This window comes from Budorcas taxicolor, chromosome 20 (genome assembly GCF_023091745.1).
Source record: "Budorcas taxicolor isolate Tak-1 chromosome 20, Takin1.1, whole genome shotgun sequence".
NCBI classification, from domain to species: domain Eukaryota; kingdom Metazoa; phylum Chordata; class Mammalia; order Artiodactyla; family Bovidae; genus Budorcas; species Budorcas taxicolor.
Genome location: NC_068929.1, coordinates 28,768,865 through 28,786,081, shown reverse-complemented (window position 1 = coordinate 28,786,081; position 17,217 = coordinate 28,768,865). Strand labels below are relative to the sequence as shown.

The window sequence follows — 17,217 nt, the reverse complement described above, 5'->3', positions numbered from 1 at the left end:
TCTACAAAATGTGCCAAAGGGTATTTTATCCATTAACTTCAGTATCCATAGATTATTCCTGATTTAGAAAAAGTCAAAGGTGCCAAAACTTGGTAAAACTGTACATTTATCTCTGTATAATTTTATCATTTAAACTAAATGCAAAAAAACAAACAAAACAAAAAACAGTTCCAAAGACTGAATCTAGGCCTTAAAATTATTTGCTGCAGCCCTAGCACATTTTTAAGGGCATATTGAAACCCCTGAAAATAGAGGTTTATAATAGAAATACTGATAGACCTTTAATTACTGGATGGAGACATTGACAGACTCCATTAAACTACATTAGCACTTACTGAATGACTACACAGATGATTCTGCCTTTATTATCTTCATCAAATCCACGCCAGCTTAAGCCCTAGCCAGTATAAACTATATTTCATTTGGCTGTTTTTAAAGAGTTTTGTCTATTATTTTAAAAATTACTTTCTCTATTTAAATCAGACATAAGATTTTTAGAAAAAGGTTTTCAGAAACATATTACACTGCAGCTTGACTTAATGTTGAGTAATTTTTCCATTAAAAAAATATTTGAGGACTTGATGAAATAGTAATCAGTGATGCATGCACTGTGCCTAAATTTCCTCTCTTCTCAAAAATGGAAATAATATCTTTGCTCTTAACAAAGAGTGGACTGAGGGAGAGGGGACTGAGGGAGACTTTAGATGTAATAAAAAAAAATTAGGCATCTTGTCTTTAAGTTCTTTGAAGTCAATTTTACTATGGCAAGGATATTCCTTTCTGATAAGGTGATTAACTGAAGTTTCTGGTGCTTATTTTTTCCCATATGCTGTAAGGCCAGTACACAAAGAACTTAAAAAAAGACAAAACCACCAAGAGACTTTGAAAATGATACACATATTATGGGGAATGCCAGTCACACAACACTCCACCCCAAACCCAGGGTAAATGAGCCAAGGTTCTCAGTCTCCCTGAGTCCTCTAAGGGATTGATTTCTATGAGCCACAAATTCCATCCATTTTAGCACAGAGAAGAGCTGCTTAGAACAACAGAAGGAAGAGACATGAGGTGAAGATAATTAGTGGTAAACAGAGAATAAATTCTCTCTCAGTAGTGTGTACTTGACGGTAATGCCGATGATAAGTCACCTGATTTACAGAATATTCACTTTAATAGAGAAATGAGAGTTTGAGATAACTGGAAGAAAACAGATCTGAAGCCATTACAGTCTTGATACCAAAATAAAATTAAAAGGGGAAACTAACATGATAGGTTCAAGGCCTTGTGGGAACCCATTTTCTTCACCAGATTTCACATTCTTACAGCTTCATGGTCCTTTTCTTCTAACAAATTTATCAGCTGAGAGAAGCTGTCTTTCAGTGCCTCCATGTCATCCAGTGAGCAGGGCTGCAGAATCCAGCGTTTTCCACGTGCAAGTGGTTCAAGTTCAAAATATTTTTTGACCTTAATTGGGGGAAGGGAGAGAAACAGATTATTAATTACATCAGAGTCTCTTACTGAAATTTTTTGAGTTATGAAGTAGGGGGATTTTAAGAAGCTATGTGAACTTGATGTTCAGGACTTTCTAGAAACCCATCTGCAGCTGTGGTTATAATATGGGTTATATGTTGTGACCCGTGAGTGTTTTCTTTAGGGGCGAATGAACTGCTTGCAAGCTACCATTCCACCCATTCACTTAACAGCATGGGAGGTCTGATAAAGTCTGAGAAAGAATTATATGTACTACGGCACAGGTCAAAAATACACAGCAGAACACCAAAAAGTTGCAATTCAATCAAAGTAATTCAACAGAATGCCTTTCATTATATCACCTTGCTAACTTACTAAACTTGTGACAGCCAATAATATGTACACTATCAATTACACAAGACAATTATTTTGATCAAACATACACACAACGAAAAAAATATAATTTAAATAAGCCTTTGTCTCTCTCATTTAAATATGTGTCTCTGGCATGTGTTTCTGAGACCCGGGAAAGTGGTTTTCTAGTTAAGAGATGGAAAGCGACTGCATGTACATGCATATATATACTTATATAAATATGCATACATACATAGAGTCTCTTAGCTTTCTTTTCCTCCCAGTCATGAATTTTTAGGGAGAAAAAAAAAATCAAGACTTTATAACTGTTATGTGGGGTGTAGCATGTGCTATTGGAAAAACCTATTCTACTATGAACTGGTCACAAGTCACTCTTCGTGTGTATGAGGTAGGATACTGACTAACAGCATACAGGGTTACCGACTCAGGACAGCAAATAAATATCAAATAATCATGGTTTCCAGAAGTATTGATGATGTTTCTCTCAAAGGGTATGATAAAGTACAAAGTTCATGAAGCTACATACACACATATACATGCACACACACTGTATCACACAAGAACAGGATACTATATTTTGGCAGCAGGGTTTACAGTATATCAAACACAATGAGTAGCAACAACAGAAGAAGTATCATTCAAAGACGTTCTTTGTCAACAAACTGAGTTAAATCCCATGTGCCATGGAGTTACCACTTGCCAATGTGTTACCTTAATCAATACCTTGACCCAGAAAAAAAAAAGGTGTTCCAATCTTATGCCACTTCCAAATGTGGTTTCATTTTGACTTTATCAACACAAGTACCATTCAAAGTGGTATTAATATGTGTGTACACTTTTCATGTAAGAAGATATAAATAACACTAAGCTTTTATGGTACTTTAGGAATTCCAAATATGCTAACACTTTACAGTTCAAGTGTGTCCCAAAAGTCCTTCAAGAGATGTCTGCAGATTCACAATAAATACTCCTCCTAACAACAACCACAAAAAGTCCTTGAGAATGGAAGGACTCTCATTAATTCTGATTCTGAAGAGTAATGGAAAGCTCATTTACAGATCAGAAAATGGGGCCATGACTTCAGAACAATTTTTGGCTAAGGTATTTTACAAATAAGAGGAATTCTCCCTTATGGAAAATGTAAGGTTCATTCTTTTAGTTTCTTTAGGGCAGTGAAAATGACTTACTTCAATAAGAATCTGAAATTGCTTGTGCAAAGACCAGGACCAAGAACCCAGTTTGCCTCCTCAAGGGAGGGAGGGGCTGCTGGTCTGTGAACCAAGGGAGCGGTGGGCCAGCATGGGGCGAGAAGAGCAAGCAGGAGCGACAGGTGGGCGACATGTTCAAATCGACAGCTAGGAGGAGCTGGCTGCTCTAAGGAGTTTAAAATCAGAGCCTAGTCTCTTTGATTATGCCTCAAAGAGGGCTTCAGGTTGTGTCACAGAGGGAAGGTGTGTTTATGATGCAATATGCTACTTGATCAACGATGCCTCCCATCAAGAGTGGACAGTGTGTCGGATGCAAATCTGGTACAGGAAGGAAGTTGTACCCTTGTCACATTGTATAACTTCAAATCTAAAAGAACAGCATTTTAAACATTGCTAATAATCGAGAAGAGGACTAGTGGCAAGAAATCCAGTAATATTAAAGGCTAACACAGTATGTGTATATTACTAACACTACTTCCGCCAAATGGTTCATTTAAAAATTCACAGAATTCATCCTAGTAGCGTATTAACAGGCAATTTAAAAACAATGTTAGGAATAGATGTAGATAATTACAAAATATGGCAACGTGATATTTGACAGTATGGATCAGATACAAAAGCACAATAAGGATTTTAGCTACTAGGCAACTGAAAATATAGTCTATGATGCAGGCACACTTGGAAGATAATAAAGATGTCCAAAGGTTTCAGAAGTTGTTCCTGCTGAATATTAACTATGAGAAGGAAATGGAAGCTTTGATTACAGGGTGGTCACCAGATGAAGGAGCCTACTGGTGTTAAGCCGACAACTATGGCGGGTAACCTGAGATTTTCAGATCTGTAACCTAAGTGGGTATCTAATTCTCCCATATTCACTTTCAGTTCAGTTCAGTTCAGTCGCTCAGTCGTGTCCGACTCTTTGCGACCCCGTGGACTGCAGCAGGCCGGGCCTCCCTGTCCATCACCAATACCCAGAGTTTACTCAAACTCATGTCCATTGACTAGCTAACGCCATCCAACCATCTTATCATCTGTCATCCCTTTCTCATCCTGCCTTCAATCTTTCCCAGCATCAGGGTCTTTTCAAAAGAATCAGTTCTTTGCATCAGGTAGTCCAAGTACTGGAGTTTCAGCTTCAGCATCAGTGCTTCCAATGAATATTCAGGACTGATTTCCTTTAGGATGGACTGGCTGGATCTCCTTGCAGTCCAAGGGACTCTCAATAGTCTTCTCCAACACCACAGTTCAAAAGCATCAATTCTTCAGATCTGTAACCTAACTGGGTATGTAATTCTCCTATATTCACTTTACTGGTATCCAAATGACTCCACACCACTCTACATTTACAATATGTAAAAAACAAGTGTGGCATTCCAATGATATTCAAGTACAGCAAGTGACTGTGTTTGCTGTGGGAACATAGCTTTTCACTATTCAGAGTTTTATGTTCCTAAAAACAGAGTACAATACAAAAGAGGGGAAGATGAAGACAGTGTTCTGTCTTGAACTTTTTCTTCACGATAAACTTTTTATTTTGTTTTCCTATATTAATCTGAAGAGCACATTTTACCACCTCCTGCCAATACTACAATAAAAATTACCTACTCACACACTCAACTTGTCCACATCGCTTTTTCTGTCCTTCTACATGCCAGAGCATGATTGTAAAGAAAGGTGTTTAAGTTTGACCAACATCAATCATATGCTTACATATCATATTCAAGGTTAAAAAAACTGCCTGTGAGGCAGAGATCTGTTTTTTATGATGAACATCATTTTTTAAAGGTTATTTTCTAATCAAAATAAACATTTAAAAAATGACTCAAGAGAAATGAACCCAACTCTTTTTGACTGCTTTATCAGCTGCTTAAATGTCATGGCTAACTGGAAACTGCTGGAATTAGGAGCTGGTGGTTGTTTCACATTGGCTTCTGGCGATGGCACTTGGGGCAATGACATCAGAATACAGCTGCCTGGCAACCTGTGGTCATTGAGCTATTTTCAGTATGGCCACAGACAGTGGGCATTTGTCAGTGGCCATGAATCCACCCTAGAGATAGGAAAACAAAGCCACCATAAGTTGCCAACCTATTTTAGCCTGGCATCAGGGCCCTTTCTTCCTTCACAAAACTGTGGGGTGACCTGCATTACTGCATTCCATTATCCACACATCGCATTTACTGTAAAGTCCTAATATAACAGGGACAAATCGGTACCCTCTCGTTGCTGCTAACTGTAGCAGCTGTTAAACCTGTGACACGTTGCACAGGAGACCCCCTAGTTGGGTGGGAGATGTCTTTCATGTGTCCTTGAGTGGAGAAGTAACAAAAGAATTCTTTCCTATGTAACGAACCTCTAATGAGGTTATAATGATACTCACTGTTTTCCCTATCTTGCCCTTACTTCAAAAAACATGTTCAAAAATTTTATTTTGGGGACTTCTCTTGTGGTCAGTGGCTAAGACTGTACTCCCAATGCATGGGGCCTGGGTTCAATTACTGGTCAGAAACTAGATCCCAAACACTGCAACTAAGAGTTGACATGCCACAACTAAGGATCCCGTGTGCCACAACAAAGATTCCACGTGCTACAACGAAGACCTGGTACAGCCAAACAAATAAATATTTTTTAAAAATTTTATTTTTAATTGCTGCAAACCTGTTGTGACCAAATTCCTGGAAGTCATGTAAACAGTTTCTGAACTGTAAAGATAGGTCTTTCCTTTTTAAAAACCTGCAAATCTTATTTATAATGATAAGCTGCTTGTTTTTCTTCTATTTTTGTTATGACACCATGTAAGTAGTGCATGGTCAGAGTTGGCTTCGTCTTCCTTTAAACACTTTTGGGGAGCAGGGTCTACACCCAAGGGGTTACTGTTCTCATGTTACATGGAGTTGCTTTGTAAGCTCAGATATTTATAAACAGTACTTTGACCCACATTCATGTCTGTCAAGGTGTGACAACTTTTTAGGATATGTGGGACTCTGTTGTGTACCTTAGAATATGCCACCTCTACTCCTAGTGAATGCAATGCCATTAGTACCAACCAGTCCCTGCTATAGCTAAAAGAATACTTCCCCCTCGCATGTCCAGAATATCACCTGGCGTAGTCCTGCTCCTGCAGCAATCTCTTGCCCCTGTCTGGAGCGATTCGCTTATTTTTCCATACTTTCACCCCTAGAGATAGAAGCTGGATATTTTCTTTCTTCTTTTTTTTTAATTGCTTTTTTAAGTCACACACTATTGTTATTGAAGTCACTCAGTCGTGTCCGACTCTCTGCAACCCCATGGACTGTAGCCTACAGGGCTCCTCTGTCCATTGGATTTTCCAGGCAAGAGTACTAGAGTGGGTTGCCATTTCCTTCTCCAGGGAGCTAGATATTTTCTACCCTGCTGCTTCCCCAGATCCCCATCTACACACAATACATATGTTCTCTCTGCAGGAAACTAGCTGATTACAGTGGACCTCTCTTATTGCTTGGGGGTGGAGGTGGTAGGGTGAGGAGCTGAATAAGGAGGTTTGGAAATCTGCATCCTGAAAACTGGCTTCCCATAGCTTCAGTCATTCAACCCCTACTTCTTGAATGAGCCTGGAGAGTGTTGCTCTAATGAGCTACCTGTGCCAGCGCTCCCCTTGCTAACATACAGGGTCCCACTGATTCAAGAGAATATTATAAAACAAAAACAAAGCAAAACAGAAACAACAGCCTGACAAGGGAATAGTCCTCGCCATTTGTGTTTTCAGATTACAAGTCCCCTCCTCATTCCTGGCCTCTTGTGGCCATGTACAGCTTAGTGCTGACCACTTTACGAAAGGCTTTTTCATTCAGAGCACTATGATTCTATCTCAGCTGAAAGTATGAAAAGCAACTAATTCAGATAAAGAAGGATATGACTATTTGGAATAATTCTGAAATCATGTACATCAATTTGAGTAAGAAGAATTTTGGTAGAAGATTGTTAAAGAAAACTTTAGGAATAAAGGCGCCTTCTTTCCTCATCTTTTGTGAAGGAATCAGGACTCACGGAGTCTAGGCTGACAGCTGCAGCTCCTTCCAAACCAACAGTGACAGGTCAACAGGTAAGACAGACAGTAAAGACGACAGGGTGAGGATTGTCAACAAAATTCAGAAAGCTGGGAAAAAAAACTGCAGTTAGTGGATTTGCTGGGTAGAAGGGAACGCTGGAGGATGATGCGAGAGAACACAACTCATGTCACTGTCCTGAATTCAGTGGATTCAACAGGATTTCTTCATCACAGCAATGTGTCCACTGCATGGTCTTTAAAAAGAACTGCATGAATAATGTTTTTTTTGAGACAGGTTCATACTGATTCTTAACTCTTTGATAAAAGTATGGTAAGGGATAAATAAAAAGTTTGGGATTAATAGATACATACTACTATATATAAAATAAACAAGGACCTGGTATGTAGTACAGAGAACTATATTTGTTACTTTGTAATAACTTAGAAAAGAATATTAAAAAGAATATATATGTGTGTATATTAAGGGTATACATTTAATGCACACATTAAATATGTATGTGTATATATATCACTTTGCCGTACACCTGAAACTAACATAACATTATAAATCAACTATACTTCAATTACAGGTTTCCCTGGTGGCTCAGATGTTAAAGAATCTGCCTGCAATGCAGGAGACCTGGGTTCAACCCCTGGGTTGGGCGATCCCCTGGAGAAGGGAATGAAACCCCACTCCAGTATTCTTGCCTGGAGAATTTCAGGGACAGAGGAGCTTGGCAGGCTACAGTCCATGGGATTGCAAAAAGTTGGACACAACTGAGCAACTAATACACACACACACACTCTCTCTCTCGCTCTCTCTCTCTCTCGTTCTCTCTCTCTCTCTCCAATTTAAAAAAAAAAAGTTCTGTCTGGATGATAAATTTACCCCAGGGCTCCAATTAAGAAAGGATGCAAAGAAAGCCTGAATGTATTATAAACTTTGTAGGCGACTGTCCATGACTGTTAAAAAGGGAGTGGGACTTGCCTTGGCTACAATCTAGCTCCTTCCTGCAGCCACTCACTGTATTCACATGTCACACTGGGGAAGAACCTTTGCATTTAAATACTGACTCTGTGCGTTCTCTTTCCAACTCCCGACACAAGGATGTCGAATCATAGGGGTCAACAAATTGGCCATGGTTTGGAGTATTTACACCATGGAAATCTGCAAGAGTACCAAACTAGGACTTTTTCTTTCTAGAGAATTGGTTGTTAAACTCTTACTAGCACATCACTAAGTACATGCATCTTGTATGAATGTTTGCAAAGGGGTTCTCCAGCTTAGCTTTTTTTTTTTTTTTTACTGCAGAAGTTCATGGAACAGGTTTCACTTGGTAACCTTCAACAAAGTCAAAGAGAACTTTGCCCAAGCCATGGCTCCAGGACGGGGTCTGGAGATGAAGTGGCTGGGCATCATTAAGATTCTTTGGAGTGCATTCTTGGCAGCTGGTTCAAAGAAAGGTTAGTCTAGAGAGAGCAGTACCAGCTGTTCTCCTTTTCATTGTACTGCTTGCAGGATTCTTAGAAAGGCACTAAATGTGTCATTAAAGGTAGAAGTAAGCAATACAAGTAAAACCAATTTGTCACGGTCCCGAAGATATTACTACATAGAATAGATATTATTTCTTTTTACCGTAATAGGGACCAGAAAATGACAACTTGATGCTAACCAATATGACAATATTACTTTGGGGTTTATGTTTATAATGGACAATTGGTTTCAAGAACACTGGGTGTAAAAAAAAGTGTAGTTCTGATAATATGGCTTGTTTCTTAAGCAAAGTGCGGCATGTCTGACCTTGGAATAATTAAAAACCAGACAAATGACTGCAGGTTATGACCTGTGATTGAGCCTCACCCTTATTAGAAGTCTTCTTGCCCAGGCAGTAACCTCTACGTGTACAGAATGCTGTATGTTGTGATAGTAATTATATAGAGATCTGGTATTTCACTGCACAGGAGGATTTAGCCTTCCCCAGAAGAGCCAAATAAAATCATCCCTTTTGCTTTGGTAGTGAGATTTAGGACCTGAAAAACATTCTTATTTGTATTTAATTTGTTAACCTGGAATTACAGAGCAAATTACATCTATTTTCTCTTTTTTGATATATCTGGGGGTAGAGTGATTATTCACTTAGCCCCAAAGTTTCCTAGCAGATCATCACTGTAAAAGGCATAGATTTAGATAGGAGTGCTTCCTGTGTTCGGGGAGCAATGAAATATACCTGGTCTCTCCATCTATACCCTTCTCTACTCCAGTTATCCTACCCGGCCTGCTGTAGCTGGGGTGATTCCTGCACACGGGCTTTGCTCCAGCTCTCGCTTCCCACCCCAGATGCCTCCATCCACAGGTGGAGAGGGTCACCTCTGAAGATGCAGGAGATATCTTCCTGTCATCCCAAGGGGAAGCCCTAATGTTATAGAAGAAACTTCTCAAAGTGACCTTAGTCACAGTAGCCACCATTGGTTGCCTCCTCAGCACTTAGGCACTATGAATTCCCTGTAAATAAAGTTTTATTGGAACACAGTCATGCTTATTCAGTTATTTATGGCTGCTTTCATGACACAATGGCAAAGGTGAGTCATTTCCACAGAGACAGTGTGTCCTGCACAGCCTAGAAGAGTTACTATCTGGCCCTTTAGAGAAAAAAAATTGCCAAGCCCTGGCTACAGCCTCCTGCAGCTTCCTGCTCTGTCCAGCAGAGGCTCGAGGAGCGCTTGGCAGGGGCCTCAGTGTGACCTGGCTTGCCAGCCCTTCTCTCCACTGTGCCTCACACTTTAGGGGGACAGAGAAGTTGGCTTTTATAACCTGGCCAAGATCCACTTATAACTTCAGATGTTTTCAATTGTGGTCTAGCAGACAGAAGGGCCATCTCTCAGCAAAGCACCCCTTCTTTCCTCTCTGGGTTCAGCCTGGGTTTCTTTCATGCGGAGACTTCCTGAAGGTCATAGGATCTCCAGCGTGTGGGGTAACCTGTCAGTCTGAGGGGTTTTGGTGCTCTTAGGATGGTTTCTAGCGCACAGAAATACCAGTTATTGTTACTTTGCAGTTTTAAAAGAGACTATACCATTTATTAAATTTATAGTATCTGAAATGTAGTTTTTGTTGAAGCTATTACAGTTAACTTAAAAATCTTAATACTCTTATCTATACATTTGTTAAGTTTTAACAAATACATTCAAAAAACTTGAATTACTGTTTAGGTCCATTTCAAAACTTCATTTATAAATATAATATATTCAGTTTTCTCTTTAAGCATTTAGACTGTCTAAGAATCAAACATCCTGAAATAGTTAAGATTTTTTTTCCAATAAGAATTCTTAAAAATTTCTTCCATTAAATTTATATATTCAATGACTCTCAAGTTCGGGAATATTCTATTTACAAGTTTAAATTCTCATACCTCTCTACATAGGAGGCCAATTCTGATCACTTACATATTTTAAATTAAATTGTACCTGCTTTTTTTCACTTAGCACAGTGCTTTCAAGGTTCACCATGTACAGCATACATCCGTACTTCATCCCTTTTTACAGCTGAATGTTATATTATATGCATATGCTATATATTGTTTATCCAGGTTCACCAGCTGATGGACATTTGCGTTTCTTCTGCTTTTTGACAATTATGAATTCAGTTATATGAACCATTACTTTCTCTTTAACACAGACATTATCAGTAATTATACAAATTAATAGGTTAAGATATTCAGACTCACTGGGGATGAAGCAGGTCCACGAGTTTAATGTGAATTTCATTTTCACCCAGATTCACTAGGATCTTCTAGTTTTACTAAGGTCACACAGATTTTGGATAGTTATTCGCTAATTTTTTTCATACGTATGAGTCAGTTCCTTGAGGGTACAGACAATGACAAAATGATTTTGTATCCTCTAATGTACCCAGTACAATGTCAGACATAAGTGTACTCAGTACAATGAAACTATAATGATAAGGGCAACACAATATGTAGTATATTTCATCCCATATTAAAATGTTAGTAAAGGAGAGAGACTAAATATTGGAGAGAAGTCACCACTCTTCACAATTAATTAGGCTAAGGTTTAGAAGGTGGGATTTCATGAACAGTTTCAAAACTGTAGGCCTAAGTGATTTAAACTCTAATATATACAAATGCCTGCAGGCAGCTGCAGTGAATTGTTTTGCAAACAGAAAAGTAAACAGCCTATCATGGAAAACAGAACCCAGTCCAGAAATCCCAAGACCCACAGGACACTTACGTTTTGAGCTATTCCTTTAATCTATGTCCAAATAAAGCAACTAATTTTTATCTCAGAGAATGGAAAGCATTGACATATGCAGAAAGAGAAGCATCAGTACACTTGTCTTTGCATGCAGGTGCAGGCATCGGACTTTTCAATAACATCTATAACACAGCCATTAATTGAAGAGGCAGCCAGTTTCCAACAGCTCACCATTTTCTTTTTTTCTCTTTTCTCCTTCCTTTATTCCACTCTTTCAAAACAGCATTCATTTTGGATGCCAAGCACTTCTGGGATGTTACACTTGCTTCCGCATCTTCTATGTTTGGGAGAATACTCATTACGATTTATTTTTGTTTCAAGAAGGTAAATATTATAAGTAGGAAAAAATCTATCTATGAAAAACTTTCTCCTGGCAAGAGAATATGGTTGTTTAGTCCTACCTATATGGATGAGAGCTAGTCAAGTATGTACTCGACAGGAAGGAGAGTTAATGAGTGAAAGCCCCAAACACATCAGAGACAGCCAATTAGCTTGTCTGAAACACAGGCTTGTAAAGCTATCAGTAACTTATAAAATGGTCTGCTACACACGAGGAAAATGTTGTTTAAATGGCTTGCTTAACTAGATGCATTCTCCATGAAATTGATTCTTTTAAGGTTATTTTTTTTTAACTTAATACTCATTAACTGTGTATATTGAAATGGCTGAGTGGGGGGGAGGGGGGGAGATAGACACCCTGCTACTGTAAAGCACATGTTGAAGATATGAATTTCATAGTTTATGAAGTTAAGAGGTATTGAAAAAAAAAAAAAAAACCTCATCTATTACCAACAATTGTGTCTGCCTCAGTATTGAAATGGATCGATTCAATTAGATTATTCCTCCTCCGCCTAGCTAAATACTTAAGACGGGGACTGGTAGATGTGCTTGGAGGACCTTCCAATCTGAGAATTTATGCTTTTGTGTTACAAAACTGCATGCTTTTCCACCATAGCCTGTGATTTTGCAAAATGGTATGAGAGAAAGAAGACCCCGAGCCTGGTATATTTCAAATCTAACATGTGCCTCAGAGTGCACATCAAATTTCATCCCCTAAAGACTGACTTTACTAAAACATTCACAGTAACTTGATGTTACCTGACACATGAATGACAATGATTATACTATTTCACACTTCAAATGTTTTTGAAAAACACTCTTGTATATTTTTAAATTGGTTTCTGGCCATGCCTCATACTCAGTTTTTCCTGTTACATAAGTCTCCATGCCATAAATACACCTTGATCAATGGCTATCTGATCAGACAAGCAGGAGGACATGCTTTGATTTTTCCTGGTGCAACTTCTTGCTTATTCAATATCGGTACCCTAATGTGCTTCAATAAACCACTATCAGTTGGCCAACTCAAAGGATTCTTTGACTCAACAAAATATCAGGAAAAAATACATTTATGCAATGGTTAAGACACAGAAATCTTTAAAATATAGTTTATATATTCTGGTTTATTTGGCTTTTATAATGGACTTAATGTGTCCCCTTACCTCAGTGTCACAGTTGTGAGGTGTAAGAAAGCAACAGCAGAAGCAACAAATCAAAATATTAATATATGGAACCCAAATAAACATGTCTAATATTGGACTTGTGGTACTATGGCAGCATGCTGTCCTAACAACAACAACATTTAGACGTTGGAGCAGATTCAAATTCTTGGGCCTTAAACAGGAGACAGACAAATATGGCAAGCCATGCATTGCTCAGCCGCCAATGGAGGGTGCCAGTGGCCCTGTCCAGATGCAGAGATATTCAAAGGATATTCCTGTCAGCAGCTTGTCCTCTGGCTCCAGCAAGGAGCCACCATGGAAACACTTGGAGGAAAAGAGAAAACAGGAAGGCGTGGCGAGATGGGGGAGAAAGGCAGAAAAAGCTGACAGCCGCCTCAGTCACACACCTGAGCAAGGGGAACAGGTAACAAATGGCCTGTAACAAACTGCCATGCTGTTAGTCACAGGGAGAGAATTTCTTTTCCTGCTGGCAATATAGTCAGGAGCCTAAGATTCTGGCAACCGAGAAACAAGAGCTTGGAAAGAGGCTTGCAGGCAGCCTGAGGAAAGAAAAGCTAAGTGGTAATCTGTCCTGAGGAATTTCAGCCAAAAAAGCCCACACAGGACTAGCTGAACTCGGAATAAAGCCTGTGAAATACAAGTCTGGAGAACATCACAATCAGACATACAGAGAACACCAGAAATGAAGGTTCAAAAACCAATTGACTGGATTTACCACAGCATTGTAAGTGTGGCCTTGGGTCCTTGTTGTCAGCCCAGGACTAGTCCAAACCATTAGCTCTCAACTGGGGAGAAGAGACGAGGCAACTATTTCCTTACCTATCCACTTCCCCCACCCAGGGAAATTAAGCCACATCAGGAGGTATTTTTGATTGTCACAACTTGGCAGAGGGCGGTTGGGAAGCAGGTAAAGGGGATTCCTGCTACAGGCATATAGTAGGTGATAGTCAGGGATACTGCCAAACACCCTAACATACACGGGACAGCGTCCGCCTCCCCTCAACAAAGCGCTATCCACCCCAGACATCAGCAATGTTGAGGCAGAACAATTCCACTCTGAACTGACTTTTTAAAGGCAAAAATCAAAGAAGAAAGCCCCGTTAATGATTCAATGCATGGTTTATCAACATGAACCATCAGGCTCCTTCCCTGGAATCAGGAGATTTAGCAACTGGACTGGAAAGCTCCCCACGGAGGAGCACCGAAGGTCGATGGGACGTACTCTCTGTCCTCCTTTCTTTTTCAAAGTAGAAGTCACTCGATCTTGGTAGGGGACCAGTGAGAATGTCAAACTGGCCTGAAACAAGTGCTAGAAAGAAGCAGTCACATTTCTCTCACTCTCCATATTCCCTGTTTTGAGCTCTGGGGATACAAAGGTCCACAGTTCAAGTCCCAGGCCTCATGGAGTTTACCCAGCAGTGGAAGAAACGGACAGATACTAAGTGAATATGAAAGTAAATGAAGTCCAGTGAAAAATAAGTGCCATGAAGAAAAAGAAGGCATGACAGAAATAATAACATTTGCCATATAACTGATCCACAAGAGGGACTGGTGGTGTAATACGAGTTAAAAATCAAGCAGTCACAAAGGAAGACAAGTGTTTAGCTGGTTTCAAAACAAAATTTCATACAGTTACGATCAAAACTCTCTCAATTAACCTCCACTTAATTGTCTAGGATTAGCTGACTCTTCATCACCCTAATACAAGACAAGGATTAAAGCTGTCTACACAGTCAACATCCATGCCTGGTAGATACAACACTGGAATGACGAGACTATACCCTTGATGCTCAAGACGGGGGCAGTTGATGCTCATGACTGGGGCTGACTGCTCTCTGGCACATCTGCTCATTTCTGCTCCTGAGTTATTCATAATTCTGTACTAAGGCAATCAGACTTGTCATTATCATTAAGTAATCTTGTTAAATGTGACACTAATGAGTGAAATGTGAACCTGAAAGGGGAATTTCTATTTCTACAGAAAACTAAATGGCATGGGTTCAAAGAAATCAAGAAAAAAGAGTCACTAAAAACAAACTGCTGTGGAATTAGATTTAGGTAAGATAACTCTAAAGGAATGGGAGGGAATGGGGAAGATAGCTCCTCAAGTGTTCTTAACTATGGTTCCACTTTAAGGAAACAGGAGCTGAAAATCATAAGGAAGGATTGTGTTTTATGCAGGAAATGTAATACAGAACTCTGACTAGTGGCCACATACTCAGAGAAAAGGCCTTGGACCAATATCAAAAGGTCAGTACCATTTGTATGTTTTAACTCAAATTATTTAGGGTATATATTTTATTTTTTTAATGACAAGATACTTTAACCAGTTCTTGATTATCAGTTCAGATCAGTCTGGATAAGAGAGCTTCTAACTGTATATTTCAAATCACACATTTTCTTCTGTCTGAATCAAAACCCTTCTCAGAGGGGAAGTCATTAACACCCATTTCAGTCTGAGTAAAGAGTGTTGCATAAAATCATATCCACTGTCAGAATCAATATTAGAGTCTATCACCTCAAATCCTCTTGTGAAAGAAAGTACAGTATAAACAAATAAAATTAAAATACTCAAATCCATACTCACACATACCCACACCCCTGCGGTCTCCTACAGAAACAGTCTTCTTTGTGAAAGCAAATTACAGTTAAAACTGGATTCCTCATTATTAAATACAATATCCTTAAAAAATAATAAGCACTGAGGGTTTGGATCTAGATGGGACAGTAAGAGGTTGTAGAGTCCACCTCCTCCCATGAGCACAATCAAAAATATTTCGGTATCTGGAAGAGTTCTCACTGAAAACTAACCAGAAGCTGGCAGAAGGACTCTACACCTAAGGCTATAAGAAAGATGCTCAGGTGACTGAGTAGGAAAGAAAGGAAAGCGATCAGGTTGTGATCTGTGCCTCTGGGAGGAAACTCAGAAGAAAGAGATTACAAGGGTGGACAGTTGCCCTGGGGAGTGAACCATGTTGGGTGTCCCAGTCGACCTGGCTTTTTGGAAGACTACTGAGACCAACAGAAGGACTGTGGGAAGCCTGAACGCTGCTCCTGAGAAACACACAGGGCTTGCCCTGGGGCAGGGTGTGGAGAGAGGTCTGCTCTAGGATGCTGGCTTTCCCATGACTCCCTAGGGCTGTAAGCTCCAGCATGAGCTGAGTCAGCTCTGGCCCCGATCACTCCATGTCACAGCCATCTGGGGTGGCCAAGACTGGAGAAAAGATTCTATCTTGGAACGCAGAGGCACCTGGGTCCAGACATATAAGGAAGAATTAACATCTATCCTCAAACCATTTCCAAAAAATTGAAGAGGATGGAACACTCACAAATTTATTCTATGAGGCCATCATTACTCTAATACCAAAAACAGAGAGACATTACAAAGAAAGAAAATTAATAGGCCAATATCGTTGATGAATATAGATGCAAAAATCTCCAAGATACAGTAAGTTCTTTACATAAGTTCTGTTTGGAGAGTGTGTTCTTAAGTCCAATGTCTTCTAAAGTCTGACAAAATTAGTGTAGGTGCCCAACTAACACGATCAGCTATATAGTACTGTACTATAATAGCTTTATAACACTTTTCATACATATAATACATAAAAAGCAACACAAAAATAAAAATATTTTTAGTCTTACATTACAGTACTTTGAAAAATACAATAGTACAATAGCTGGCATACAGGGGCTGGCATCAAGTAAACAGGCAAGAAGAGTTACTGACTAGAGGAGGGAGGAGATGTAGGAGATTCTAGAGCTGAAAGATTGTCAGCAATAGCAGACAGAGGGCAAGCTACAATTTCACTCACACCTTACATGACTTCCCTGATAGCTAAGTTGGTAAAGAATCTGCCTGCAATGCAGGTGACCAGGGTGTGATTCCTGGGTCAGGAAGATCCGCTGGAGAACGGATAGGCTACCCACTCCAGTATTCTTAGGCTTCTCTTGTGGCTCAGCTGGTAAAGAATCTGCCCTCAATGAGGGAGACCTGGGTTCGATCCCTGGGTTGGGAAGATCCCCTGAAGAAGGGAAAGGCTACCCACTCCAGTATTCTGGCCTGGAGAATTCTATGGATTGTATAGTCCATGGGATTGCAAAGAGTCAGACACTACTGAGCGACTTTTCACTTCACTACATGACTGGACATGTGAATGCTCGTCTGCATCTTTGAAAGTTCACAACTTAAAGGTTCATTTGTAGGGGACTTTCTGTATTAGCAAAATGAATCCAACAATATGCAAAAATGATCACATACTATGATCAAGTTGAATTTATTCCAAAGATCCAGGAATGGTTCAGTATCCATAGTATTAGAAGTCCTAGCCACAACAATCAGACAAAA

At 39.6% G+C, this 17,217-nt stretch overlaps 1 protein-coding gene across 1 annotated transcript in view; it reads right to left on the bottom strand.

Annotated features, from left to right (window-relative positions):
- Positions 1–434: 434 nt before the first annotated feature.
- The window catches only part of ARL15 (ADP ribosylation factor like GTPase 15), a 461,663-nt gene continuing 444,880 nt past the window's right edge, over positions 435–17,217 (bottom strand). The window contains exon 5 of the mRNA XM_052659240.1: positions 435–1,464. Within this exon, the coding sequence (XP_052515200.1) occupies positions 1,312–1,464 (153 nt within the window). The 3' untranslated portion in view covers positions 435–1,311. The remainder of the gene's footprint in view (positions 1,465–17,217) is intronic.